Here is a 27,323-nt window from a genome sequence, read left to right as displayed (position 1 = left end):
CGGCTACAGGTTTGGTGGGACGCCGCATTTTCTGCATCGCTCGTGTCAGGCTGGGTGGGGTCGGCACGCGGAGCGGCTGTGCTTCTCGCCACCCCAAATTCAGGTTTGCAGTCAGAAAAAATAGTGAACTATTCCAGGCTGGTAGAGCTTTCCCCTGTAAAAGAGACGCTGGGCTGTGGGAGGCTGCGGTACGCCGCTGCAGCCCGTGCTGCCTCCCTCTGCCCCGCTCGCCTGGAGGAGTCAGGCCTCGGCTCCGGGTCGGGAGCGGGTGGCCCTGACGGGAGCTGATGTCACGCGCAGGCCGGGCAGAGCTGCCGCCTACGCGTTGGCCCAGCTTTCCAGCCGGGAAGAAGCGGCTGGCCCTGCAGGTCTCTGGGTTTGCCGGGGCGGCAATTTTGTAGGGGGCAAAGAGGAAAGTGAAAAAAATGGGTAAATGCCAACAGCCTTGGAAAAAAAGAGGAGAACGGATGAGGAATTGCAATGAGAATTGAGACGATAGTCGCAGCTGGAGTGAGTGAGGGAGCTCAGAAAGCTTCTACCTTCGCTTCAGATGTGGTTTGAATAGTTCACGGACAATGCGGTCCAGAGCTGGAGGAGCCCGCGGGGCTGGGACAGGGCTGTCACCGTGTCCTGCCAGGCTGCGGTTAGCGGCCGGTCCCTTCTGGCCTGTTATTACCCCATGTGTGCCGAGAGGAGATGCGGTTCTCGGATCGCAAGGAGTTACGTGCTGAAGCCTGCGCCCCGCTGCGACGAGCGTCGCCTGCCTTTGCTTGCTGGCCATTAGCTCCCCGGGCAGACTCTTACCCGCAGTCGAGTGGCTTTAATCAGGCTGCGTTACCACCGCGCGGCTTCCCCGGCATTCATCTGGCTTCCCCGGCATTCATCCGGCTTCCCCGGCAGCCGCTCGCCGCGTGCGGGGCCGGGGCCCGCCACTGGCACCCGGGGACGCTGCCTCTGCTGCTGCAGGTGGCCGGCACGTCGCGGGGATGTGCGAGCAGGGGCTCTTGGCTTGCTGCGGCTTGCTGCTTTGTTCCAAATAGCTTTGACTGTAACTGCTGCGATAACAGTAAAAACCAAACCCAAAAAAGCCCCTTCCTGCTCCGTCCTTTGGCTGTTCTGCTGCCAGCACCAGGTGCGAGGGGCTGCGAGGGGCGCCACGAACCCCAGCTCTGATTCCCTTTCATGGGTTTAACTCTTTCCTCCCCTCCGTTAACCTTTGTCCGTGGGACTCCCTCCCTGCCTAGGTAGTTGGATTTGGGGGACGGGTCTTTTGTGAGTGTTTTAGTGCTGGGAGAGGAGTCAGGAAGGAATTACTGGAAGAAAAGGGCCTCCAGCTCCTGGAATGACCCTCCAGGTCCCCCTTCTCCCCACCCTGCTGCCCGCCCGCCAGGGACTGCCTACGCGGGAGGCTCTGCTCCGGTCCCGCTTTGGCTTCCGTTCAGACACCACACAAGCAGAGGCCCCCATATTTAAGCCTGTGCCCAAACCGAAGCCCTCGTTTAGGGAGACTCATGGCCCCTTTGCAGTGCGTCCAGAAGAGCCGCTTGCTCTGCACCGCTGGAGAGGGCGGGGAGTCCTGCCGCTCCCCGCTTGGTTTTCACGCCGGTCCCTCGTCCTCTGCACGCGGCAGATCTCGGGGAGCTGCGTCGCAGTTAGCGCTGGTCACAGCTCCCTCGTTCATCCAGAGGCCTCCTTAGCTTTCATTGAAACCCCGCGTTGGCGAAGGTTTTAGCGCAGTGACCTGCTGCACGTCGCAAACCGCTGAGCATCGCCCCGGTTCTTGCTGGGAAGAACCCGAAGGGATGGGCGACGTTCAGCTCTCTGTTGTCTTTTAGGTAAGCCAATTTAAACATGCAACTTTGTCTGACAGTTTCAATTATTTTTCTTTTAACTGCACCACAAAAGAGAAAAAAAAAGAGATTTATCACCTAAGATTATTTTGGGGGAAGGGGGAGGAGGACGGGTGAACTCTAGAATGTTTTATTTATGGGAAAACTGCAAATTACCTTAATAAATTCCTTTACTAAGCTGTGTCAGCTACTAAAACATTGTTCTTTGTGGGTGAATAACTTTTAATTTGAGTGTTCTAGTATTCAGCAGAGTGAGGTAATGGATTAGCAATTGCCTGTATTGTAAATGTCATCTTGGCATAATTAGGGTGATTATTGTTAACCAGTGGAGTTTAGTATTTATCTGTCACTGGGTGAGAGAATATAACAAAGCCCCAATTAGTTATAAATGGTGGTGGGTGGTGGGAATGAAACGCAGCCTCTGAAACGCTATTTTTGTTTTAAATTTGTTTCAGTATTTATTTGATTTTAACATCCGCGTTAATGTGATCTCCCCCTGACAGCAGGGCTAGCGAATCATGTGCACATGTCGACGCCACATGTGTCAGGCCAGAATTACAGCGGAGAAGCAGGCGTCAGCGGGAGCAGAGCTCCCGTTTCCCGCACGGAGCAGGGATTTCTGCCTGCCTGCTGCAGAGCAGCTTAGTGCACTCTGTCCTCCCCTGGGCCCAGCCAGCAGTACGCATGGTCCTTGGGTCTGTCCGGTGCTGTGGGCTCCCAAAAAATGTAGCAAGGTGTAAGAGAGGCTTTTTTAACTTCCCCCGTCTTGATTTCTCCTTTCCTGATCCGCTCTCCTTTGGCCTTTGCCCAGGATGCCCTTCAAAAGGGCCAAACGGATGTATTGGCTGTGGTAGCAGTCGCTCGCTGAGAAACGGGAGCAGAGGAGCAGGCGGAGGAGTTTGCAGTGGTAGAGAATGGATGCTGCGGCGCTGGAAGATGGTAACATTACTCCAGCTTACACCCATCCGGCAGTGCTGCTGCCAGCGCCAGGGAGCAAGGCCCACACCGCTTCCCAGGCGCCCGCGTGTTTCCCGGTCACCCACGCGCTTCCCAGTCATTGGCACCCACTCCCTGCAGTGCAGCCGACGGGGCCTTTCCACCCCAGCCCCCAGAGCAGCGGCGGGTCCGTGACGCCTGTGCCGGCTGCGGCGCGCTCCCTGACGGACTCCGGCGCACCAGCCGCAGCGTCGGCATTGAGAGTTTTAGCTCTTAATTCCCATTTCGGCACCTGGCTGCCCACGGACTTTTTAACACCTGTTTCCGATGGTGAGTTGGAAACTTCAGAAGGAAGTGGTCCAAGTTCAGCTCGGCAAGGGACGGGATCCGAAACCTTATTACAGGCAGCTTTGGGCTGGTGCCCCCACCGGCAGCATCATCTCCTTCCCCTGCAGGGCAGGCAGCAGCTTGCTCAAGGCACCGGGGTTAATGTCCTTTGCGGATACTTATCCGGCCTAATAGAACTGGGGATACTGCTATCACTCACAGATATTTCAAATCCTTCCTCTTAATCCTGACAAGCTCTTGCCCTTAATAACTTCAGTGGGACTTTTGCCAGAGCAAAGACTGTCAAGTCAGATTCTCAAATGAAAAGAAAAGCAAAGCAGGAAGGGAAGTTCAAGGTGAGGGGTTTTTTTCCTTGGTGCTTTTTAGGGACGTTCATAGCTGGAAACTGGGTTTTTTTCCTTCTGATTATCTAAATGATGGATGACTCAAACATCCTGAGAAATGTTTCCAGATCCAGACACAAATGACAGAGGCTGAGCAAAGCCATCAAGGGCTGAGAAAAGACAGAGAAAGAAGACTTAGAGAGCTGATAGGGAAATACAAGGCTCAGCGGGAAGAAAGAAAGAAAGAGGTTTCAGAGGGAAGCAGGGATCATGTACTTTACGAAGCTTATACACAGAATGAGTTTATACATTTTTAATTAATGGATATTTAAGTACATTGTAATTATCAGTGGTTGTAGGTTATCTCAGACAACAGGTTGCTTGTGACCGCAGTGTATTAGGTGGTAGCTCTTTAAATTCTTTGGGAACCTTTTGTGGTGCTCAGTCTCCTGTGACACAGATTATCTCAGCTTTCATTAAAAATGAGGAGAACATTTCCATACTCTCTCGGTGGCAGAAAACCTGGAAAACACGAAGCTGAAAACCACAAAGCAAATAAAGGACCAGGCCCTGGCTTAAGCCATCCTGATTGCTGCAGACACTCTTGCACTGGGGAGGGAAGAGGTTTGATCGATGGCTTGCAGCATTTAAGGCAAGCGCTGCTGACAAGCGACGAGCTCTTGCCAGGTCCTAAGCCATGGGAGGCAACGAGCAGCAGGAGCAGAAGATGTGAACTGCTCTCGTGAAGACCTGGCCTTTTCCAGCAGCCCTTAAAAAGGGGGCAGATGGTGCCATAGAGTCTCTCTGGGCACCAACTCATAAATAGGACAGATCTTTCTTTGCCCAGCTTAGACTCGTCCAGCCCAGCGCTATATAAAGCTTCATGAGCGAATGTCCCCCAGGGGAGCTGATATCGATGGTCCAGCCTAACCTTCTACCACTTTTCTTCTCCCATCATGCAGAGACTCACCTCTTCACCCAAGGAAGGCGCTGATGGTCACCAGCTGAAAATCTGCGGCATCTCTGGGAGGACCCATGAGCCTGCGGCCACTGCAAGGCAGAAGTCAGAGTCTTGCCAATAAAAAGAGGGTTCAACCTGTTTTTGGAGGGGGTCACACCTGGGTTTACTTCCCACAAGGCTGCACAGGTACTGCTTCCATTGTAAATTTTATAAAGCTTGTATGTACTCTGTGAGCCTAACTTACATCCTGATTATGCTTGAAACAAGCCTGTAAATCCAGTGTATTTTTTTTTTTTGCAAATGCAGCCAAAGTTCTGCTATTATTTATTTAGATGCATCTGGGAGCTTACAAATTTGCAAAGGTTTGCCAGCACAAATATTTTTCAAAAAAATGTTTCCCCCTTCCCTGTAAATATTCTCTCTGCCTCAGGCTTCTGCAAAAGCCTGGCAAAAAAAAGAAAAAGAAAAAAAAAAAAAAAGATGTTTTGGCCAAAGTAGAAAAAAATAAAAATCTATAAACATTTTATAGAAATCATCAAATAGAATTTTATCTTATTTTATACAGAGAAGCAGGGCTTTCTTTTCTCTTTGGCATCTGTGGGAAGGTCAATATTCCTTCTATAAAACCTTCAGTAGCAAGGTTTTTTACATGGATATGTCCACTTTCCATGGAAAGTCAATACAAACACTCAGAGCAATTCCTGAACAGAATAGGAGAGATCCAAGGGGACTTTTTGAAAGGTAGAGCTCAATTTTTTTCCCACTCACACTTGAATACATTCAATGTTGCAAATCCCCATGATTCATCACAAGTCTCATGGTGCGTGCTGCTTTTCTAACGGCCTCGGCTCGGGAGTTTATATGATTTTTATGAAGTGTCTTTTTCTTATTTTTTAAAACTTCACAGGGTTGGAGAGAACTTGCAGATCTGATCTTTATGTGTCTAGATTGGTCACAGTTAGAAGGTGAGTAAAAAAAGAACTGCACGTTCATTACTGTTTTAATAATCTTGATGTTTTTAAGCCAATTACTGTGTGTTTTTTGAGGCTGTAATACATTTTTCAGATGTTTCAGGTTCTCAGAGCCAGACAGACTCAGTGGAGCTATTCACCGGGTCACGTCCATGTCACTGACTTCCAAAAAGTCATTGTGGCTGGGGCTGGTTTTAGAGATGATCAGGGTTGTCACCTAAAGACTCATGTGAACGAGAGGGAAACAAAGAGGGGAACCCCCACTGGACATGCTTAAGGAGCAGGACAGGTCATCCCATCTGCGGATAAGAACTGGTCCCCACTATGGCCCTTGTACCGGGAGCCCTGCAAGTTACGCCAGCACTAGTTCTTGTTTGTATTAATTGAAGCAGAGCCTAATTCCTTAAAGGCGTGATCCAGCTGAGAGATGTGAAATTGCTTCAACAGAAACAGGACCTGACCTTAACCGAGAGACAAGCCAGGACCTGGAGCAGCCCCAACTGCTGGTCACAGGCACAGACACGCCGGCAGCCACTCCTCACCCTGCCTTGGTTTGGATCGCGTCGGTCCCTGGGAAAGAATAGAAATTTGTCGTGATGAGCCAAGTGGGAGGCTTGGCTCAGTAGCACCATTTAATGCCTGATAATCCCTCATCCCAATTTGCTTCAGTTTATTAGGCATCCCTGGAAACAGGCATGATGGAAATACCATGGAAACGTGAGAGCCATCAGTTCATGGTCTCTCCATTGATAGATTCATTAGGGAGAGCAGAGCTGGCATCACGTGGACACCTCCACCTCCTCTTCCCAGCTCCATGCCGAGAGCCCACAGACATTCTCACACTGCAGCTGAGAGGGGCCACTTTTTCATCAGGTTTGGAGCGGAGAATCAAGCTAGCCATGTCCATGACTGTCAGCACTGACAGTCCAATGGTCGCAGCAGCAGCCCCGGTTTGGGCAGAAAGGTGCAGATTAAACTCACTGAACTAAGCTGCTTACATCTGGAGATACCTGATGGGATATTTTTTCCCTCCCTCCAGCCCTTATGCTTCACCATTGCCACTTGGCTCGGATGATTTTCTTTTAATAGTCTGGTTAGAAATGAGATTGCAAAGGAAGGACGTGACCCATAATGGGGATTTCTGAGTCACATTCTCACTTCCCCCTCATGCCTCCTAGGCCTCTAATAAACTGCAAAGAGACATTAAGAAAACGCTAAGAACTGTTTATCTGCTGAGATCCAGGAGCTGCTACAGCGAGCAGGCAATAGTGGATTCTGCGTATTTGCAACACATCCCCAGCAAGCAGATGAGGGAGGCTGGAAGTTCAAGCGCTCAGGACATGGACTGCCCAGGTCAAGTGGCCCGTGGTGAATAGGAAGCAGGTGAGTGATGGGTGAGATTGGGTGAAAGCTTCTAACCCAGAAGGTCTCCCAGGAGGCATTCAGCAATGCCTATGCTTCATTATTAACCAGCTTTCATTTGTGCTTTTAGACATCTACATCATCCGCCAACATGTACTGTATCGCATGGGCCACAGTAAATAACACTCGTTAAGTAGCAGCATGCAGATGGGAAGAGGAAAGGGGCCACATCCTACCTCTGCGTGTGACATCCCTGAATCTAACACCAGTGCTGCAGACAACTGCAGGTAATGGGAAAATCAGGCCTAGGGAATCAACAGGCAAACATCCCCCAAGGCAAAGAAATCAATGCAGAAATCAAGTAGCAGTTAAAAACACATACGTAAAACTAATTACAGAAAGCAAGCTGAGCCTGGGGTGTGTGAGAGTCCTTGATAAAGGAAAAGCTCCACCAGGTAAATGGAGCAGTTGGCCTCAATGGTTTGGGTTATTTATTTTATTTTTTCTCTTTCTTCATGTAGGTCAGATGTCTTCCCAAGGGGGTTTCTCTTAACCTCCCTCTTAGGATCTTGATTACACACTCAACACAGATTAACAACAACAACAGACAATAGAACAGTTAGAGCAGAGGAAACCTCGGAGGAAAACACAATGCACTTAGACCAGAACAAATAGCAATGGGTTCATGGAGAAGGAAAATCAATGTGGCTGATATTTATTACAGTCTTTATCGAGGGAGATGGGACTCAACCAGAGCCCATTTAGAGTTCTGTTCTGCTTGGGTTTTCCTATAAACAAAAATAATGAGTCTAGCCCTTCATTACAGTTTTGTGCCCAGAACATTTTAATTAGGGTTAGGAAGATAGAAAGGAGAAAAAAGCGAGAAAAAATAAAGAGGAAGAAAAGAAGTGAGAAAAATCTCCAGCTAATTCATAATTTAGTATCTGTTCTGTTCAGGCTTCTGTTGGATCTTCCAAGAGCAGTGTCCCCTTTCATTCGGATTGGGTAGTTGCTGTTCAAACAGCCTTTTGATGCCACACATGAAGAGAAAACAAACAACCACGAGCAGGGAGGGGAAGGGGAAAAAAGAAGGCAAAGAATGCAATATGTGTAGAATCTAACACAACACAGCATCCCACACTGGGGAGCAAAGCCCAGGCACGGTGACTGTAATTCAGCACGAGTGGGAACGTACTAGACAAGGAAAGGGCAGAGGAAAAGACACATTGTGAGTAATCAAATCCTCCTCGCTTTCACCTACCTGCTTCCCAGCATACGCACACATGCACAGCAAGGTGTGCGCAGACCCGCTCGGGGCCGTGCAGCAGGCCGCGCAGGAATGCTCCTCACTGTGTACACCCACATACACACGCAGGAACCTAACCATGATCCCCATGAAGGTCTTTGCAGCCCTGAGACCATAGCATGGGGTACAGGAGCAAGTGCCACGCTGACTGATGAAAAGCAATTTGTCACTCACTCTTCCCCACGTGCACACACAAAGTCAAACGCGTATGTGTGTTTGTGTGCAGGTGCCTGCAGAGACCCACAAAACGTGCTCTCCCTGCTTGATCCTTCCTATTACAGAACGGACTCTGCTCAGGTGTGGTGGAGATTGGTAGCATTGAGATCACGCTCTGGTCAAGGAATTTGAAATCTGATTTGAGGTGAATCGTGCTCCAGGTATAGCTCAAAATCAAATAATTTTAGTTGTAGCAGGGAGGGGGAAGAGAAACAGAGTAGGTGAAATACTAGCTACTGTCTAGCTAAGATAAGCCAGACAAGGCAAAATATTAATTCTGATTCTGTTAGCACACCAAACAAAGAGCGCCGTAATTCCATCCACCTGTCCAAATCAGAGAAAATTACTGTCACCGATGGTGCATAATTCCAGTGTGATAAATCATTAAAACTGGATAGAAATGGTATCATCCTGTTATTTGATGCTATTGATAATAAGCCTGTCTGGGAAAGGGAGATCCTCTGTGTTAGTGGCTTCCATTTCTTTGCAGATGGAGTTGTGGATCGGCTGTGAAGCTCTTCAAAAGTTCATAAGTCTCTTTGATAATGGAGAATATTTCCAACCTTGACTGCCTGCTGCCATCTTGTATCTCCACGTCATCCTGGCTCAGACTCAGCTCCAGACTGAATCTGAGCCATCTCCTCAAGCTCACGGCTGTGCCCCTTTGCTCCAAATGGTGTTTGGGGTGACTCCAGACCTGGACCAGGCCTGAAGGCAAAGCCCTGCCCTGCCCTGCTCGCCCCCAGCTCCGCCAGTGATTTGCTGTGTCATCTTGAGCAATCACCGTGGCCAGACATTTCCCCTTTCATATCAGATGGTACGTACCGGTGTCCTCATTAACCTCATTAACTAATGAGCCAACCTGATCACATGCTGCTGATGAGACTCGCTTTGAGTCTCAGAAGGGGAGCGTTGCTCCATTAGCCCGCGGTAATCCGTCCAATGTGATCAAAGGTTTCTTTCCAACAGTCGCTGGCACAGCAGGGGCTAGAGGAGACCAAAGCAGGCTCAGTGCTTAGAAAACAGAGGTGGAGTTGCAGGTAAAACACAAGGAGATGAAAGCGGGACTGAGAGGGAACTATTCCCTGCTCTGTGAAATCAGTGCATTTCTGAAAGAGGGCGCAGCAAGTTTATGGTGCCTCCTCCGTCTGGCATTTTCCCCACTGCTCCAATCACTTTGGGTTGCCCTGGAGAAGTGGGACAGTAATCACAATGCCAGGCACAACACAAAGACAGGGAAAAAGTCTCCTGGTTTAGGGAAGAAGGGAATCCTGTGGCTCAAGCTGTGGCTCTGTAGGAGCTGGGGAAAGCTGCATCTATCTGCAGCCACCTAGAGCTTAATTGCCACTTAAAGGAATTATCTTCAGCCTTTATCCCTAAGAAAAAACACTATTTGTACAGAGCAGATAGACAGATAGGAAAGCAGGTTGGAAACTGCTTTCTAGGGCTGCTTCCCCTCCTTTCCCCATGCTTAAAGTGAAAGAAAAGAGAAACAAAATGCAGTCAACAGGGACAAAGAGGACAAGAGTCCTGAGCTGGACTGGCCCTGTGTCTTGCCCAGGGCACGCTTCTTATGTCATCTGTCAGGATAGCTTCTTGTTGCTTTTCGTGTTATCATGATATTTTTAGGGAGTTCTCCCAGCATCTGATAGCCAAGTGCCTTCACTGGGGTTCTGTCAGGAAGACTGTTTCTTCTCTCCTTTAAAGAAAAAAGGGAAGCTCTTTTCTCTTTAATATATACTAAGAATAACTCCTGGCTGAAATGAGCTACTCTTTGGGTGAGAGAAAGGCACTGTGCTGGCAGGCTTGAAAACTGACAACTTACTATTAATCTACAAAAAAGCTACCTCCAGAGATGGTGGAGGCTTAGCAGCAGGGGACTCCTCTTCCAGCATCCTGTTGCTGAGCTGAAAGCTTCAGAGGAAGTTGTCAAGAACCAGAAGTGGGCAGTTCTAGCCTAATGTACCCAGAGCTTAAACTAACCCTAGCTTAACCCTCAAACTCTTTTTGTACCCTCTTCGTTGGTATGTAGTCTCACCTCCTCTCTTTGTGTCCAGACTCCTTTCCAAACATCTCTCTGAGCACTTGGTACTGAGAGAATCAGGCCTTCCTCCAGCATATCTCACTGCAGCGATCTGGAAGGATGCCCCACGGTAAGAATGAATTTCAGTATTTACGGATGTAAACTGAGGGTCCAGTTACTCACTCTTCCTTTTTTCTCCTTTTCTTCCTACTATTAGTGTCTCATTAGCCTGTGGGTGTCTCTCCCTACTCACAGCTCTATCCCACATCTTCCTTATGTCCTTCTCCACCCAGCCATCTCCATATCCATCCACCCGTGCCCCTCATCTGCTACATTCCCAGCATATGGCTTTCAAGCACTTGCTTTTAGAAGCACTAAAATCATGTAAAATAGAATAATCAAGATTCTTTCCCGTACCAGAGCAATCTGCGATTCACAATCAGGAGAGGTCACCAAAGGCTTTTTAATTTAAAAAGCTTACTTTCTGATTTTTTCCTCATAATGAAATATTTTTATTCCAAGCATTCAGCATTACCTGAACATGCCTTGGGAAGCAGAGCAGACAGTAAGAAAGTCCTCAAACTGTCTATCAGCATAAAAAGGGATTGTTTCAAGGGCAGCACTGGGTCACTAAGACACATGTTCTAGACATTCATATCCCAAATGTCATTTTGGAAGAATCATGTCATTTTGGAAGTGTTTTAGGAAATTACACATTACCTGGAATAACCACTTCCCTGGTCAGAAACTATCATACCTAGCAGTTTCTTGCTTTCATTTTCTTGGCCTTGATCCCCAGCTCATGTATATCAGCATCTCTCTACAGAAGTCAACAGAGATACATCTGTTTATGTGAGCTAAAGAGCTGATCCAAGACTCAATCTATATTACAAACAAGTTTCAAAGAGATTCTTGGCAAATGAAGAAGGAAAATAAAAATCTTTTTGTACTCTGAAATTTCCCAGGAATAAAACAAATGCACAGTCAAAACTATTCAAATGGCATTTCAGAAGATCGGTCATCTCCTAATGCATTTCTTTTTAAATAGATTGAGTTTGCAAATATACTCTGGATTTATAGGCTAACCTGTTCTATCGCCGTCATGGCCAAACCTGCTTTCTGACATAAAACCCATCTGTGTTCACAATAAGAGTCTGACATCTGTGCTGAAATTGATAGGATTCTGCCCAACATAGATATGCTTTAATTAGGAGAATAGCTTAATAAGAGGCTTATCAAGATCCTAGTGGCTCTTGAAGCCAAGCCGCATGCATATTGAAGTTTGTAGATCGGCTGTAAACCCACCAAGATCATTTGATTTTTCAGAATACAAGATAAGAATCGAGCCTAGAGTCTCACATCCAGGCTCACATAAAGCAGTGCCATACCCGGGGGACAGCTGTTCCCAAATCAATGTGACTGGTCTCTCAGTAAAGCTCTGCACAGCACAATCCAGTCCACAGCATTTATAACTGAAGCTTGTAGCTACAAGCTTGGGCCTGATTCTCCACTGCACAGTGTGAAAAGTAAATTACAGTTATCTCCACTTTTAAGGTCCTTACCTTGAAGAGTTTTATTCCTGTAAAAGCAAATTATTTCCCCCACCCCCAGCCTTCTTGAATTACTGGAGCAGAAAATGTGCAATTGTGATTCTCTCTTGTCTCTGCGTTTGGTGGTCCTGTTGCACCCACCTCAGTATAGGGTTTTAAAGCCTGATATCCCGTTCTCATGTGACCAGGATCATTTGCAGTCAGTGGGTAAAAAAAGTGATGCTGCTGAGACTCTCCAAGGAGCTCGGCAAATTGGCTTTAGCTGGTTCACTAAGATTACATGCACTTTACAGTCCGATACTGTCCATGACTGTGTATGGTGCATTCGTGCAGAGAGCTGGGATTGGACTGGGACCCAGTTACTCCTCATTTCTGTTATCTGCCTCCAAGTCACACATGCCAACTTCACTGACATGGATAAAATAAGCCTTTGGTACATGGCTAACAGAGCTATAGAGGCTGTGAGCAGCGAGTGAGCTGGACTCTCTTTTGCTTGTATATCAACACAACTGTCAGGTGCATCCCGGCTGCAGGCACTTATTCCAGGTGATGCTGTAAAAACCAAACAAGATAGCAAGACTTTTGCATGCCACATAGGCTCTGCAGTGCCAACAATGAGAAAGCTGTCACAAATTAAGCACAGCTGACCTGCAGGAATAAGCCTAACCAAGACTAAGCCGTGATAATCACAGCTCTTTGAAAGCCTCCATTTCATTAAAGAATCTTGAACAGCTTTATAAAAATAGGCAAGTATTTATTATAAAAACTTGCAGGTAGGAACATCAAGGCCCTGAGAGACAGTGGCTGGCGTGCTCACACGCTGGCTGAGGTCCGTGTGAGCTTTGCTGCTAATGACCTAGCAAAGGATTGTTGCACATGTCTCAGGTCGAACAGCTATCTATGGAGGCAACCACAGACAGGGCCACTTGTGCGCACCTTGTAGAATAGCTTGCTTAGGATCCCACAGAAAATCAGCAGCAGAGCGAGAAAAAGAAACGAGGGTTGCTGAGCACGCCACCCCCATACCTCTTCTCACTGGGAGACCGAGTGCAGGCCAGGCTTTGTGATATTCAGACTTCAAGCTCTAGCTAGTCCCTTGAAATAAGGGTGCTCCGGCAAACAGTTATCCAACTTTCAGAGAGTGCTTTACCCTTCAGATGCTCCCCATAACAGTTATTACCACATTTACATAATTACCAGCACTATTTGTGTTTGAATAATGGCTTTGCCCTCCCTGGATCCCCTCCTCTTAGGGCTTTTTTTGTTTGTGTATCGTCGTCTTCTCCTCTTTTTTTAATTGAGATATATTTTGCGAATTATCCAAAGAGAAACGTGAACACAGATTAAAAACCGAATTATGTAAGGAGCTGGGAGATCCAAGGGAGAGGCTGACGTGGCTGTGCTCTTACTCAGACATTGCGCTTTTCCAGTGACTTTCATCCAGGATGTCTAGTTCATTGGCGAGGCATTAATTAGCCCTCTCGGTTTCCCCATGACGAGTGCCCCATGAGCAAATAGCTCTTGTGGCCAGCATCAGAGACACAGAGAGGTGAAGTAACTTGCCTGCAGGGCCAGAGTGTGACCCAGTTTAGATCCATTAGTGAGACTTATGGCTCCCTCCTGACCATCTGAAACCAGCAAGAGCCAAAGCAGCAACACTGGCAATATTTTGGTTACCTACTGAAAGGTCTCCTAACCGCTGCTGGTGGGAAAGGGATGAATTCAGTGTACTTTGGGACAATCAGAATAGTTGTTGCAATGCTCTGTCTTCCCATGGGCTCAGTCCTGCTGCTCTGTATTGTGAATACAGAGGAACAGGGAGGAAATCTAAGTGACTCCAAAACCAAGCTCGATGCTTCAGACTCGTCATTTAGATTCTGAAAATGCTGGTAGAGTAGGTCTCATTTGTTGATGTCTGTTTGCAGGAGTTTATTTGTTTGAAAAGGCTAATCAGCTATCAGGATGCAGAGGCAATTGTTTAAATGCAAAGAAAAAGGAAGAAATTGTTCAAAGCTATTCAGATGAGGTAGCATGGTTTGCGTTTTGATGTCAGTGTGCAGCCAACTGACAAATGCTGAGGCAGAGTCTGGTGTAAGTCCAGATGAATGCCATTAGATTCAACAGACTCGCTTCCAATTTATCCTGATGTAACAGAGAGCATGATATTTCCATTTAGATTTACATTAGATTTGTTTCCTGTTTTCCATAATTCAGTCAGTTTCCATTGTGCGCAAAAACAGCCTAGGCCAGATTTTGATCTCATTTGCATTGGATGAAAACAGTTGTTTCAAATGGAGCTACACTGTATTTATAATTGCATAAATGAGAGCAGAGTCTGATCTACTCTAAATGCGAATTTCCCGGGGCGTTGCCTTGTCAGAGCACCCTTGTCCCGCAGCGAAGCAATTAGGGGCTTTGCCATCAATTTTGATGGGAATTTTCCTCTAAATCCTGGAACCGAGCCCTGAGTTTGACAGCCGCTGTGTCACACACCCAAGGTACAGAAGCCCCTTTTCCTTCAGAAGATGAGCTAACAAGCCAATACCCCCTCCATCACATCACCTAGCATACAAATATCATGCATTGCCTTAAAGAAAGTCAAGAATGGAAAGAGCTCAGCCTTGCCATGCCAAACTCCTACTCCAAAGTTTCTCTTGGTTTCAGAAGGGCCTTGATATTTTCCGCTTCTGTTGCACATGTTGTTTATAACCCAAGTCCTCCCTGTAGCCTTTCGCTTCTTACAAATCTTTCTCCCTTGCTGCCTTTCTGACTCCCCTCATTCAGCTGTAATTGGAAATGTTAGGAGCAATACAGTGATTCTCTGGCAGATAAGGCTGTCTCTGTTTTGGTAGCCACACTGCTAGGCATAGCTTGAGTTATTATTAATAACTAATAGGATGGTTATTCCCAGCAATGTGAGCAATCAAATGGATTTACTCCTCCCCATTGAAGCTGCTTATTTCATTGCTAGCGGGAAAATAAGGCCATTTGGAGTCATTTATGGCCATTGCAAAGGCTTTTCTGAGTAGATATACGAGCTATGTTGCCAAAGCTTCTAGGAGGACTTTGAACCCAGCTCATCCATCTGGCTTCACCAACTCTAGCTCGTGTTCCTTGCTGTCCTCTGTGAGCCACCATTTCAATGGAACGTGCACAGGGATTGCTTTCGCTTTGGATCTGACAAGTACTATAAAGCTCAGCTAACCCTTAAAACACTTGTCTCCTGACTACCAGCTGTAACATGTGAAGCGTGGATATTCCAATTCAGTTCTCCAGGATGAGTTTTGCTATGAGAACATGCAGCTTGATTCTTTGTTACCCAGGGCCTGGGGAAATGCAAAGCTGATGTGCAATAAAAGCAGCTACATCAGCAGCGTATCGCTTTACATTGATATGACTTGGCACTTTAAATGAAGACATACCCCTTCCATATGCGTTTGCAGGACCGTGTGTTTAATTTCACAGTATCTTAGGTTCCTTTACAAACTTAAATATTTCTCTGAATTTACAACATTTAGCACCAGACACAGGAAGACAACAATGGCAAGAACAACAACAGCAACACGCTTACAAAGCTATCAGTATTAGGAGCACATTATGTGGCAGATTGGAATTTCAGCATCTCTACGCTCCTCTCACCACATCATCTCAGCCCTATGCGGAGAGACTGGAAATTACCCCATGGGCTTGGCCCACAGTATATAAAATGGAGCCTTCAAAAAACAAGGCAATCATCAAATTTCCAGTGTAGGCGGCAATCTGTCTGTTAGGTTTGCACACATACACATTATCGGGGCCCGCGAGTGCCTAAAGGCAGTCTTACGCAGAGCAGCTCAGCAGCTCCTGCCTATAAAGCACAAAGGCACACAGGGTTCTCTTCTGTCTAATGCTTCACAGCGAGCAGTAACCGAGCGGGACCCATCACGCAATAACAAAGGCTGACATAAATACTTATTTGGGATTTTGTTCCCCACGGTTTTTATTCCACCATGTAATTTGCATTACAACTGGATCCTAATTGTCCATTTTAGCAGGCAAAGAGCAATCTGATACAGATTACAATACGCAAGGTAAAGCAGCCGCGTCACAAAGTAGGTGCTACCAGCCAAAGGCAGCCTGCTCATCTCCAAGGGTTTTGACACTGGGTGATTAAGCAACTGGGCAGCACTGCCTGGAATTAATTTATCAAAAAAAACAGGACAGTGGGAGTCTGGTTAACCAAAGCAAAAGTGCCAGAAACCCATCTGTCAGGGCTCCTGGTGTGTCTGAGGCAACAAAGTCCTGCAAGCCCCTTTGAGGTGACATGCTACTGGCCTCTGGGAAGGGACACCTGGGAAGTGACACACCACAGGGCCAGTATGGCCCAATGGCCTGGCACGAAGGCCCTGCGAGGGAGCATTTATGTTACCGAGAGGTAACGAGGCATAGCTGGCCTGAGCAAGCCTGTCTGAGGTAGCACGGCAGAGCTGCTCGCGGGGACCGAGCACCTGAAAGCAGCACAGTCTTGCGGAGAAAGCCACGTGGCCGAAAACCGGGCAGCGCCTGGAAGGGGAGCACTTCCACGAGGGAACGCAGCACTGCCGGCCGGCTGGGAAAGGCGAACGCGGCGCAACTGCCCTGTGCCACAGGCTCCTGCGAGGTAATGTGGGGCAGCAGCCCCGGAGCGGGGAGTGTTTGCAGGTGCTTCTGGGGAAGGGAGAGCCATTATAAAGCAGCTTCAAAGGAGACCCAGCACAGCCTGCTCGGACCCTGAGAGCTCAGCCAGCACAGCCACCGTGTTGAATTCTCCTGTATATGAAAAAACGCTGTATTCCCAGGGCAGCCAGTGCAGACTCATTGATTAGAAGGCAGGGCAGGAAATTAAATGAGGCAGGTGAATTAAAGCCAGATTTCACAAGCTGCATCTGTTCCTCCATTCCCTCTGGGTACAACACTGATGTAACTTTAAAAAGTAAATTTAGTGCCAAGGAAGGCTGCCAGGCTGATGGCCCTGTAAACTGAAGCACTTGATGCATCCACAACTCGGGCAGAGGCCAGGCACAGAAGAGCCTCTGAGGCAAGCCTCAGCCTGACCTGCCCTTCTGGAGCGCAGCAGCTGGCGGAGATGGTCCTGCCTGGGCTTGTCTTCTCATGAGGAAAAGGAGCTGGCTGGGAAGGCCCAGCTGCAGCTCCGAGGTGAAGCTGAATGCAGCAGCAAGCAGCAGTGCTCTTGGTAATCCATCTGCGATGCTCCATCAATAGCAGGATCACAGAGAGAAACAATCCTGACGAGAAGAAAGCCCATCCATGGTGTGGCATGCAGAGAGGCAAACATCTCCGCCTTGCAACGCACCCAGGCTGGAACGCGGAAAGAGCGTGCATACCCTTCAGCTTTCGTCCGGGGTCTTGTCCACACCTGTGTTCAAAGGAACAAAGAAAACATTCATTTCAGAGCAGTTCTCGTTACCAGACAGGATGTTCAGACATTCAACAACAGCGCTGTGGTCTGCAGTCTGAAGAGTCTAGCTGTTTTCTGATGGACCCACGTGAGCGAGGAGGGACAGGACATCTCAAACAAGAGACTTATTTTGCCACCTAAGTGCGTGGATTTCAAACATGCCCATTTGGAGACCCAACCTGCTTCTTGGCCACACTCAGGTAAACTCCAAATGTCTGAATTAGATTATAAAGAGTGGCTCTGGCCTCCTGGGTGAGCAGCTGAATGGTGTGATCCCAAGGTACAGCAAGCATTCAGGATGGCTGAAAATAAAGAGCAAGAGGCAGTGTGGGGAGGGCGGGTGCTAGCAGAGGCAGCATGGAATGAGTGAGTAAAGGAGAGGTTGTCCCATTGAGTCCCAGTCCTCCCATCAGTAGAGGGTGGCTTAGTCCCATCTGTGCCACCAACAGTCAAATAAAGAAAAAAAATAGGCAGCCCTTGTTCTTCAGAGCTTAGCCTCTTTTTTGTATATCTTGCATTGGATTATGGCTCAGAGGAGAAAAAACAGAAATATCTCAGATAGACTCAGTTGGCTTTTCCTCTTTTCATGCTGTACCTGTGACTGTTTCCAGGTGGTTTGCTTTTTTTTTCCTTCTCTTTCCCATGTGATAAGATCCATCATTTGAAGGACAGCAACCAAACCGGCTCTTCTTGCTCTGGAGAAGGGCAGCAACTGCACTTAGAATAAAAGATTGTCAGGCAGATCTGAAGTGTCAATCAAAGCCTATCTCTGAAAAAAACATTAGTCTAAGCAGCTCCACACACCACCACAGTTAATTCACTTTTCCAGATATCCCCTGAGCTGCAAAAAGACTTCCAGAGCTGACCAGAGCTGCCAGCTACAGGCATGAGGTATTTGAGTAGATACTGGACCTAATTCAACTTAGGTCAGTTTAACTTTTGCAGAGCAAGAGACTGTAACTATCAAGTCCAGAGAAGTAAATACTGTTCTCCCAGACTTTGTCAGGCAAATTGTACATTTTACAAGAAGAGAGACCGATTTAGGAGTCTGTTGCTGAGTGTGTCCCATCTTCAGTGGCACACCTCCACTTTAATAATATTATTATCATTTAAATTATTATTTATGACTGCACCTAGGCTGCATGAGGCTCTTTCCAAGTGCTCAGGAAAGTACTGGCTCTGCTCCAAGAAGCTCATTATTCCAGGACAGACCGACGCGCAGAGGCGCCGCATGGTCAAGTGGCAGAAATGCTGACCCAACAGCACCAGTGCCCTCTCTGCTGCGCACCTAACTTGTTGGTTGACCTTGGAAGTCACCTGCCTTCTTCCGATGTTTAGTCTCATCCCACCCTTTGTCCAGCTCATTTGCTTAGACAGAAAGATCTTCAGCTGTGATTATGTTCACATCTTTGTCTGTCTCAGAGTCTGTTTCTGTGCAATGTCTGGGAAAGTGCTTGGGAAATACTTTTTGTTCCTGGAATGAAAAACTTGTGGAAATCAGAAACTCCATTTTCCTTGGCATTTCTTCAAATGCCTTTTTTGGGGAGGGGAAAAAAATCAAAGATTTTCTCATTGCCAGAAAAATCTGGAAAGGCAAGTTTTTTAGTTGAACATCCAGAAAATGCAGGTTTGAGGGTTTTGGCAAAAGATAGTTATTGATAATTGGAATTTGGGGGGAAAGTACTGCTGTGGTATTCACTTTTTTCCTGAAAATAAGTTTGAACCAAAACAACAAGTTGTTCTATGAGCAGGAGAACTGGCGAAACTTGTTTTCTTTCTGATTTGTGTCTTAGAACTGTTTTTATTTCCTCCCTTCTTGGTACTCCCAACTTGCTGCCATATCCCCAGGTTGCCCTTATCCCCTTCAGACCTCCCCAACAAAGTCTTCAGCTCTTTCCGCAACTTCTTGCTTTGCAGACAAGGGGCAGCAAATGCAGTAGCTGGTTTGAAACAAGGCAGGAGCTGACTGACCAGCTGGTCACCTGGCTGTGGCATCTCAAAACAGAGAAGAAACAGATAAGAAAGAGAGGTGTAATTACCTTTCCTTCAGTAGGATATTAACTTAAATATCTCTTCTATCCAGCTGCTTTTTTTTCCATGAAAATTTTAGGAATCTAGTGTCTGTGAGACCTCTCTCTTCCCATCAAACTGGGCTGAATCAGCCCAGCTGGTTCAGAAGCTATTGGAGTAGGGGAAATGGCACGCATGGAGGAACAACACAAGGAGGCTCATTTCCCTATAAACCTTGACTCAAAAATGAGCCAGTTTTGGTGACTTACCACTATGGCACCCTAAATGTCGGATGAGGTAGTCACCATAACAGTGACCAGCCAGTCTCTGTCCTTTGGATATACGAAGTCTATCAAGATCCAGGACTGTCTCTTGTGCACTTACCACTTAATTTGCCGTACAGAGCCTTCGACCTGCAAATCAGGGCCCTGCTGCAAAGGAACTGCTCAGAAGCACAGACAGCCCCTACCTGGATTCTCTTACAGCTGGATGGATGAAGAGTGGGAGAAAGGAAAGGATAAATTATCTCGGATTTATCAATAGGAAAACAAAGGCTAAGACCAGCAACTTACTGAGGAATCCTGTGACAGGGCTGGAAGAAGGCTCAGATCTCCAGAGTCCCCATCTAGCACCCTAAGCGAAGCCCACCTTGGCTCCGTCTCGCTTTGTCACCCAGGCAGAATTCACCCTTTCGTGGGCATTTCGCTGTGAGTCACCGCCCTCGGGAGCTGAGTCAGTCTTACCCATGCTTTTCCTTTGGCAGCTCAGACCACATGGCGCACTGATGAGGAAATGTTATTTGTAGTTTTGTTTGGGTTAATTATTTATGGGCACTGTGCTGAAAACATTCGGAGCTGCTTTCTGAACAGTCCTTGAGCTGGCGTGCAGGGAGGAACTTACCAAACGCTGATGGCCGGGCTGTGTTTCCATGGCCAAGCTCTTCCATCTGCTTCCCTTCAGCCCTTGTCACACTCCCCGTCCCTCATTGCTTTGGCTGTGCTCTTTGGCATTATCTGAATAAGAAAGAGGCAAATACTTAGAGCACTGTAGACATGCAATCAAAAGTGGCATTTCACCAAGGAGGCACTGACCCAGGCGTGGGGAGAGTGTAAACCTGGTCCTCTGACTGTTTTTCTTCAGTCACAATACACAGCTGAGCATAACCCATTTCTAGGGTTTCAGATCTGCTTCTCCTTCCAAAAAAAGATGCCTTTGTCCCCCCTCCAGCCAATCTGCAACTGTCTGGAAGCCTTTCCCATAGACCTGGGAAGTCATTTTTCAGCTCAGAATAGGCAGCCTGTAGCTTTAGGGGCTCTTTGAGGTTGTTTACAGGGAGCCAAGAGATGGAGCTTGAATAGCGCTAGACATGCTCACCCCCCTGCATTAGCACCAGTGTTTTTCAGCCTTTCTTGGGTTACGGTTTCATAAATGTTTTCTCACAGAGGTACAGACTTCATATAGAATGCTTAAGCTTAGTAAAAGCAGAATTATTTTTTTAGTTATCCTTCTGAAGACCCTTAGAAATCATCTAGGGCTACCATCTGGGGTCTCCAGAACAGAGGCTGAAGCTGAAGCTCTTGGAAGTTTCTAGGGGTACATCTTCAGGCCTTGCATTTGCTTAGAGAGCTCATTATCATGGCTTGGACTGCAACCAAGATATTCCTGGCCTGTAGGCAGTGGCTCTGCCAGGTAGCCACCCCACCCAGCCGGGCCAGTAAGTGCAGGGTAGAGTCTCTTGACTCCTGTGAGTTGCTCTTTGCAATTATGTAAACAAGAAACCGAGCTTGGGCTACAAACGTTTAATCAGGACTTAGAGCAGTTCAGTTTATGGGGTGGCATTTTTTGTTGGGTCCTAGCAAAGCACACTACAAGTCTACCGCAGTTGATATCAATTGCTGTCTGGGTTTTCTGTGAAACCCAGGCCGAGTTCATATTCCAGGACTTCTTTGCTTCCACACTTGAAATTTCGGGGGGTTGTAATAGCCAAGGATTTGCTGTGAGCCCACCCTGTAGCACATCTGCCCTATGAAACACTAGGACGCAGGAGAGAGCGTTTATCCCAGCTGGCAAAACCCTCAGCTAATATAAATCAGCATAGCTACAGAGAAGTCCAAGAAGCTGTGCCAGATTACACCAGAAGAGAATCTGGTTTAGAATATACTTTCAATTCATTAATTCTTTGCCTAGAGCCAAGACAGACCCCCATGGGATACATATTAGCTCAGTTTCATCCACTGAAATCCCATGCAACTGCATGGGGAGGAATTCAGACCCTGTGGGCTATGTCCTCTGCTGCTGCAATGCTTTGCTTTTATTAAATGAACTTCTTGGGCTGGCCAGTAAGTAACTGAGCTAAATACAGGTGAAATTTTCTGGCCGATACTATGCAGGAGGTCAGCAGAGGTAACTACAGTAGTTCTTTTGGAACTGAAAAATCACTTAACTGATTTCAAAGGAGTTTACACCAGCAGAGAGCTTGGCCCGCAAGTAATACACATAAATATTACCTTCAGCCACAGAGATGGAGAAGTCAGTCCCCCACCTGGCTGTTTCCTAAGTAACGCATCTCCAGGAGGATATTTTTTAAGCCAGTGTTATTTATCCAGTAGACGGAAGCAGGCCTGTTAAGGCCATACCAGGTCAACATATGTCTAAGCATGTGCTGAAGAACTTAATTAGTTCTCCCTGAGAAGAGAGACTCCCAGAGCTATTTAAAGGATCGTTATCCTACTGTGAGATGCCTTGGAGCCTGCTGCTAGGCCTAAGCTTAACGGGGCAGTTTTGTAGGAGTTGGAGGGGAGCAGAAACGCTCCCCTCCATGCTGAGGGGTAATTGCTGAGCAACCCCGGGAGCAGGCAGGTCAGTGCAAGGAGCAGGCATCACAAAATCATACTGAAACCCAGTTTTAAGGACTTAATTCATGTCTGGGTAGTAATGCTGACTTTCTATGTAGGGTTGAACCATGTAGACCCCATTATTCTTCTGGTCTCTCTTTTTAGAGACCCAGCATCATCTGCAGTGGCTGGTCATTGATGGTGGAGTAATATAAGCCTGGAGTGAGCCACTGCCAGGTAGCTATGTAAAACTAATTGATCCTTATGTCACTGCAGAAGTCAAAGATAGGCGGCAGTTTCTTAACCTCAGCTGTATGGGACCTTATGCAAGCAGCTCAGTCATAGTTTTCATGCCAGGCTATAATTTATGAGGCCAAAAATCAGAGACTGTAAACTGAATGGCAATAAGGGAATTAGCTAGATTCCCCAAAGATGGATGGTTTTGTTATTCTGCCAGGAGGTAGCTCCTTGAGGGGAGAGGGGCCTTTGGAGAACTAGGCTGAGCAGCCTCTGAATGATAAGGCAGGTTCCCAAGCAAATTAAAGCTTGTGTAAGCACTGGCACTCACCAGGGACACTGGGGCTGGATGACAGAAAAGAGAGAATCCTGGACATGCTTATCTTGACCTAAGAGAGGCTTGTATACCACGTGGCCCTGTGGTCTGCTCTTCGAGCTGTTGAGAGTTGTTCCTTGATGAGTTGTTATGGCAACTAAGCTAAAGCCCCAAGATAAATGTTTGCATGTGGCTCCAGGCCAGAAAATCAACACTAAGAGATTCTAGATAATAGACAGCTGGCACAGGATGACCAATGTTTTCATATTAAAGTCTTACACTCCAAACCTTCGTGGTCACCTCCAAACGGCCCGTAAGGAACAGTCCATGGCCCGTGCTAGCTCCTGAAATGCATCTGGATTGAGCCAAAAATGCAATACACTACTCCAGCAATTTAACAGACAGCAGTCCTGGCACTGGTTAACTTAGTATAGACCCTATCTGACTGACTGCCAGAGGTGACCGCAGCAGGAACGGAGCTTGAAACCAAGAGCAAAGACTCTGACAATGTGCTTGTGCTCATGCCATGTCCAGAGCCAGCAGGAGCTTTACGTCCTTAGGAACAGTCTGTGACAGCGCACAGCATGTCTAGGAATCACCCTAGATCACCCATTTCCATGCTCTATTTGAAATAGCTCATGAAGTCAAGAAGAGAAAAGTTCCTGTGGGTTAAGTGGTGGATTCACCAGTTCAAGACGATATCCCTCCACCTAACATCCAACATCAAAGGCAGCAAGGAAATTTATCATCGAGGGGCAGCTAATGCCAGGCAGTCCGGCTGTGGCCCGCATCATGGAAGGCCTCTCTGGACAGTGGTCCGCAGCTTGCAGCCAGCGCAGAGCACCTGGGCAGCTCCATGGCAGAGGGAATGGGAGAAGAGTCGTGCCAGGTTCATGAGCTCCCACATCACCACCAGACCAGCTGAGCAGCTCCCTGGCTCTGGGGCCCTACACCGCCTCCAGAGCCAGCTCGACAGGTTCCGCTGTGGCGTGGTCCCCGGTGCCAAGACTGATCATGCCTGGGGCATTTGGGACAGCCTGCTGCATGCTCTGCTGGGTGCTGCTGCGCCTACCCTGGGTGGCTGCTCGTCTCATGTCAAGACTCCCTGGTGGTCTCCTTGCGCTGGGCACTGATGGCTCAAACGGCACAGGTTGGCCCAAGGCCACCGAGCTGAGGGTTTTCTCTCTCTGCCTGTTTGCATTTCAAGTCTTGTTTTCCTTGTTTTGCCCACTTGCAAACCATCTTATTGTAATATGTAGCTCTCTAGGGCAGAAAATGTCTTTCAGCATGTTCTTTGCTCAGCTTCTGCTACAACAGGATTGCAATCTCAATCAGTGCAGTAGTAATGTGATTAACAAACCTCTGCACAAGGGGGAATTGCGTCCCCAATGGATGTGATTTTCCCAGCTTTGGCCTGCCTGTGTGTTTTCCCAGGGTGAGGGGTCATGTTGACTGAACTCCAGAATGGCTTGCTTGAACTTTCGAACACTAAGGTCCAAATAAATTTTCAACATTAGCTGGCATGCTGATCCCTTTCCTGCCAAGCTGCAGCTTTAAGTGAATTTTTATGGCTAAGTTATAAACCCCAGAAAACAGGAGCAAGAAGTGGAAATGCTGACTTGGCCTTTGCTAAATGCCAATTATCTACAAAGGCATTAAGGGTGGGGGGGATGAAAAATAGGGTCATTTTCATGTTTTTTCTGGTTCAGAGTAAACTGTCCCATGAGCCCCTTGTAGGAACACACAGCATACAGAGTGACCATTAATATTTATAGGCATGACACTGAGCTGCAGACCTTGGCAATCAGAGCAACTCCACTTTTGGAATTAATATAGCTGTTCTTGGCTGGCATCTCAGTACAAAGTGGCAAGTAGGGGACACCAAGATTTTCACGGAGAGCTTAAAAAGCAGATGTTGACCTTTGATGGAGAGGGTCCATACTTCACTAAGTCTGTAAAGTACTAAACCGTACTCAAATCCTTGGGGCTGCTGGCCAAACCCAGCACCATGTTTTCTATTCCTTTGTGCTTCTGTGCCTCCTAGCCAAACCCAACGCCACATAGCCTGCTCTCCTCACATTCCCCAAGGCTGCCCAGCTGGTACAGACCAGTATATCTCCATGGATGCTATGGGAGCAACACAGATTTATAATATCTGAAGAAGTAGCTCAGTAGTCTTAAGCCTCAAAATGGTGCTGTAATCTCAACTGCAATGCTACACATGCCTTCTCTCACCCTGTAGTTCCTAACTCCCAGTTTAAGTGATAAAGAGAGCCCTCAAGGTGGACACCGTAAAACTAACCCCCTGCCAAGGATCTGGTAGGGTGCTGAGCCACAGAGGCCGTGCTCAGCCCAGGACTATGTACCAAGCAGGATGACAAGCCAAGCCACACGCACCATGTCTCAGCAATATCTAGGGGGGTCATCCTACGCCGATAGCGCGGTCACCCCAGCAAGCCTTTAGAGAAATGTATCCCCAGTGCCTGGACATTTACTGCTCATGCCACACTGAAAATAGTTTGGGAGTGGCTGAGGTTGTCATAACCCAATAATCCTTCGTGTCCAAGAACTCAAGGAGAGCGGTGACTTCAGGGAGAGGCTATCCATCCCCCACAACTCACCAGCCCTGGGAAAAGAATAAGAGAATGGACAAAGATGCTCGTTTAGGAGCTGGAGAGTTTTTGATGAAATTCAAGCAGAAGAACATTATCAATCCTGCTTCCTTTTTCACGTACTCACAAAAATTGAGCCAGAACTTTGAGCGACAGGCTCTAAATTTTCAAAAATGGCTAGCGACTTCAAGCGGGTGCCCTGAACTCAGCACACCAGGGACAGGAGCTCCTGGTGATTTTTGCATTGCTGCAGTTACACCCTGCTTTTGCAGCATGTGGGAGGGTGCATAACACATTGTGGAAATTAGGCGTCTGTCAAAAGAGTGTAAATATGTGCGCTCCGTCATCTGAGTTGCTCTGAATCTTTTTGCACTCTTGAAAATCCAGGCTGTACAATGTAGGAAAATAAACACTGCAAACAACAGCAAATAGAAATGTTCCTGCCATTAAAAAACAAGGTGAAAAGGAGGAGCTGAGCTAGTCAGGCAAGTTAATCAGAGAGCTGAGATGAGAGGTTGAAGAAAGGGGCTGTGAGTGACTTGGGGTTTGCAGTTAGCTGAGCGATGTGAAATCTCTTGTGTCTGGCTGAGCTCTGAAAGGAAATGCTTTATTAAATCTTCTTTGTGTGAGATTTCAAGCTGCCTCTGGACTGGAAAATAGGACCATTCCAGTATGTGGCATCTAATCAGGAACTGAAGTCTTTAGGGCAGGTTGTTCTGCAGAGCAAACCGATCAGCATGCACACATACCTCAGAGGGCTCGGGACTCAAAAAGCGGAATTAGACACAGTGCGCCCGTGCTCTGCTCTGCACCTTCTCTGCACAATATCCTCCAAATGCTTCGCAGAATTAAGCATGCCAGCAGCAACAAGCCAAGCTTTAGTAAAGACATTGCGCTGGGCAAAAATTCACCCCACTGAAGCTAAACTGTCCTGTGGGTCAGAGGGTGTCAGGTCCATTATCTCAGCTTTCATTTCCACTAGGACATCAGAGTTTTCCTAATTTAAAGGATACCCTGAGTCTCCTTTACATGGCCTGTCTGAGCAGCCCCTAGTCTTACTGTTCTTCCTGCCAAGATCTGGCCACATTTTCAGGGTTGCAACCTCTTACCGTCTTTGTCCCGCACTCATTAGCTTTGCTGTTAGCTGGCAGCTCGCATGGTCTTGCCTGCCAAAGCAGGACTGCACCTCCTCAAAACCCTTCCAGAAGGTAACTACTAAAAAGAAAGGGAGAGAGCAGGGCACAGCAAGGGAGGCAGAGGACAAGGGAGAGGCTCCCAGGGCGCTCCCTAAGTCACACAGCTTCCCCTGCCCTTCATCCTTCCATGCCTACAGGGCAAGCCCCTCTTATCTCTCCCTCTGGATTTAGCCATGTTGTCAGGAAAGTGAGACTTGATCAGAAACAGGACAGGCTACATCAACCAGATTTCCTCCTCCGCTTTCCTCCCTTTTTCACCCTGCTGCATGGCCGGAGCCAAAGAGACTTAAACCTCCAGCTGCCTAGTGGAAATTGCAGGGTTTGAGCTCTCGATTTGCCTTTTGCAAACCACAACAAGAAAGTGTCTGAAAGGTGTGAGACATGCAGAGTGTTCCCTTTCCTGCGCACCTCACTGCAGATGAGCAACTCACCTACCTTTTATTGCTGACAAGAAGCAGGACAGAGCCGTTCTGGATATTGGCCTCTTTGAGAGTCTCATGCTCCTCGAGCTGCCTGGAGTTGTAATAAAATGTCTTCTTCCAGGAAGTGATGCCTTCCCGCACTAAGTGAGCCCGTAGGTCCATCACTGTGTCCCTGGGCTTGACAGTCAGCGGCATCATCAGGTCCTCGTCGGCCAGGTGCACCTTGATGTGGTACCTCTTCCAGCGAGACAGGCTCCTTCGCAGCGTGTCCATCCTCTCCAGCGCAGCAGGGCCAGTGTGGCAGAGAGGAACATCCAGCTGGGAGGTCGGTGAAGCAGGGATGTGGCTCTGAAGAGGCTGTCTGCCGTGAACAGCTTAAAAGGTCCTGCCAAACCTGTTCCTCCCAGTTGCCG

The 27,323-nt window shown here is 47.6% G+C and overlaps 1 protein-coding gene and 1 long non-coding RNA gene across 2 annotated transcripts; one reads left to right on the top strand and one right to left on the bottom strand.

The window, feature by feature from the left end:
• The first annotated feature begins 4,052 nt into the window (after positions 1-4,052).
• LOC112986608 (uncharacterized) lies at positions 4,053-10,420 on the top strand. Its single transcript, XR_003260066.2, has 7 exons — positions 4,053-4,604; positions 5,326-5,383; positions 5,837-6,772; positions 6,882-7,038; positions 8,284-8,434; positions 8,764-9,090; positions 10,331-10,420. It is a non-coding gene; the product is annotated as an uncharacterized LOC112986608 (long non-coding RNA).
• Positions 10,421-15,278: 4,858 nt separating this feature from the next.
• On the bottom strand, positions 15,279-27,261 carry TINCR (TINCR ubiquitin domain containing). Its single transcript, XM_064497254.1, has 3 exons — positions 26,924-27,261; positions 17,879-20,306; positions 15,279-17,241 (listed from the first exon to the last, which is right to left on the bottom strand). Exons 1-2 carry the CDS (start codon positions 27,181-27,183, stop codon positions 20,303-20,305), a joined length of 264 nt encoding a protein of 87 aa, XP_064353324.1. The 5' UTR covers positions 27,184-27,261; the 3' UTR covers positions 15,279-17,241; positions 17,879-20,302.
• Positions 27,262-27,323: the final 62 nt, after the last annotated feature.

This window comes from Dromaius novaehollandiae, chromosome 25 (assembly GCF_036370855.1).
Source record: "Dromaius novaehollandiae isolate bDroNov1 chromosome 25, bDroNov1.hap1, whole genome shotgun sequence".
NCBI classification, from domain to species: Eukaryota; Metazoa; Chordata; class Aves; order Casuariiformes; family Dromaiidae; genus Dromaius; species Dromaius novaehollandiae.
This window is presented reverse-complemented; position numbering and strand designations above follow the sequence as displayed.

What these genes read in the sequence shown, in the direction of transcription:
- TINCR (XM_064497254.1), bottom strand. Translation starts at nt 27,183, where the DNA reads ATGGACACGCTGCGAAGGAGCCTGTCTCGCTGGAAGAGGTACCACATC.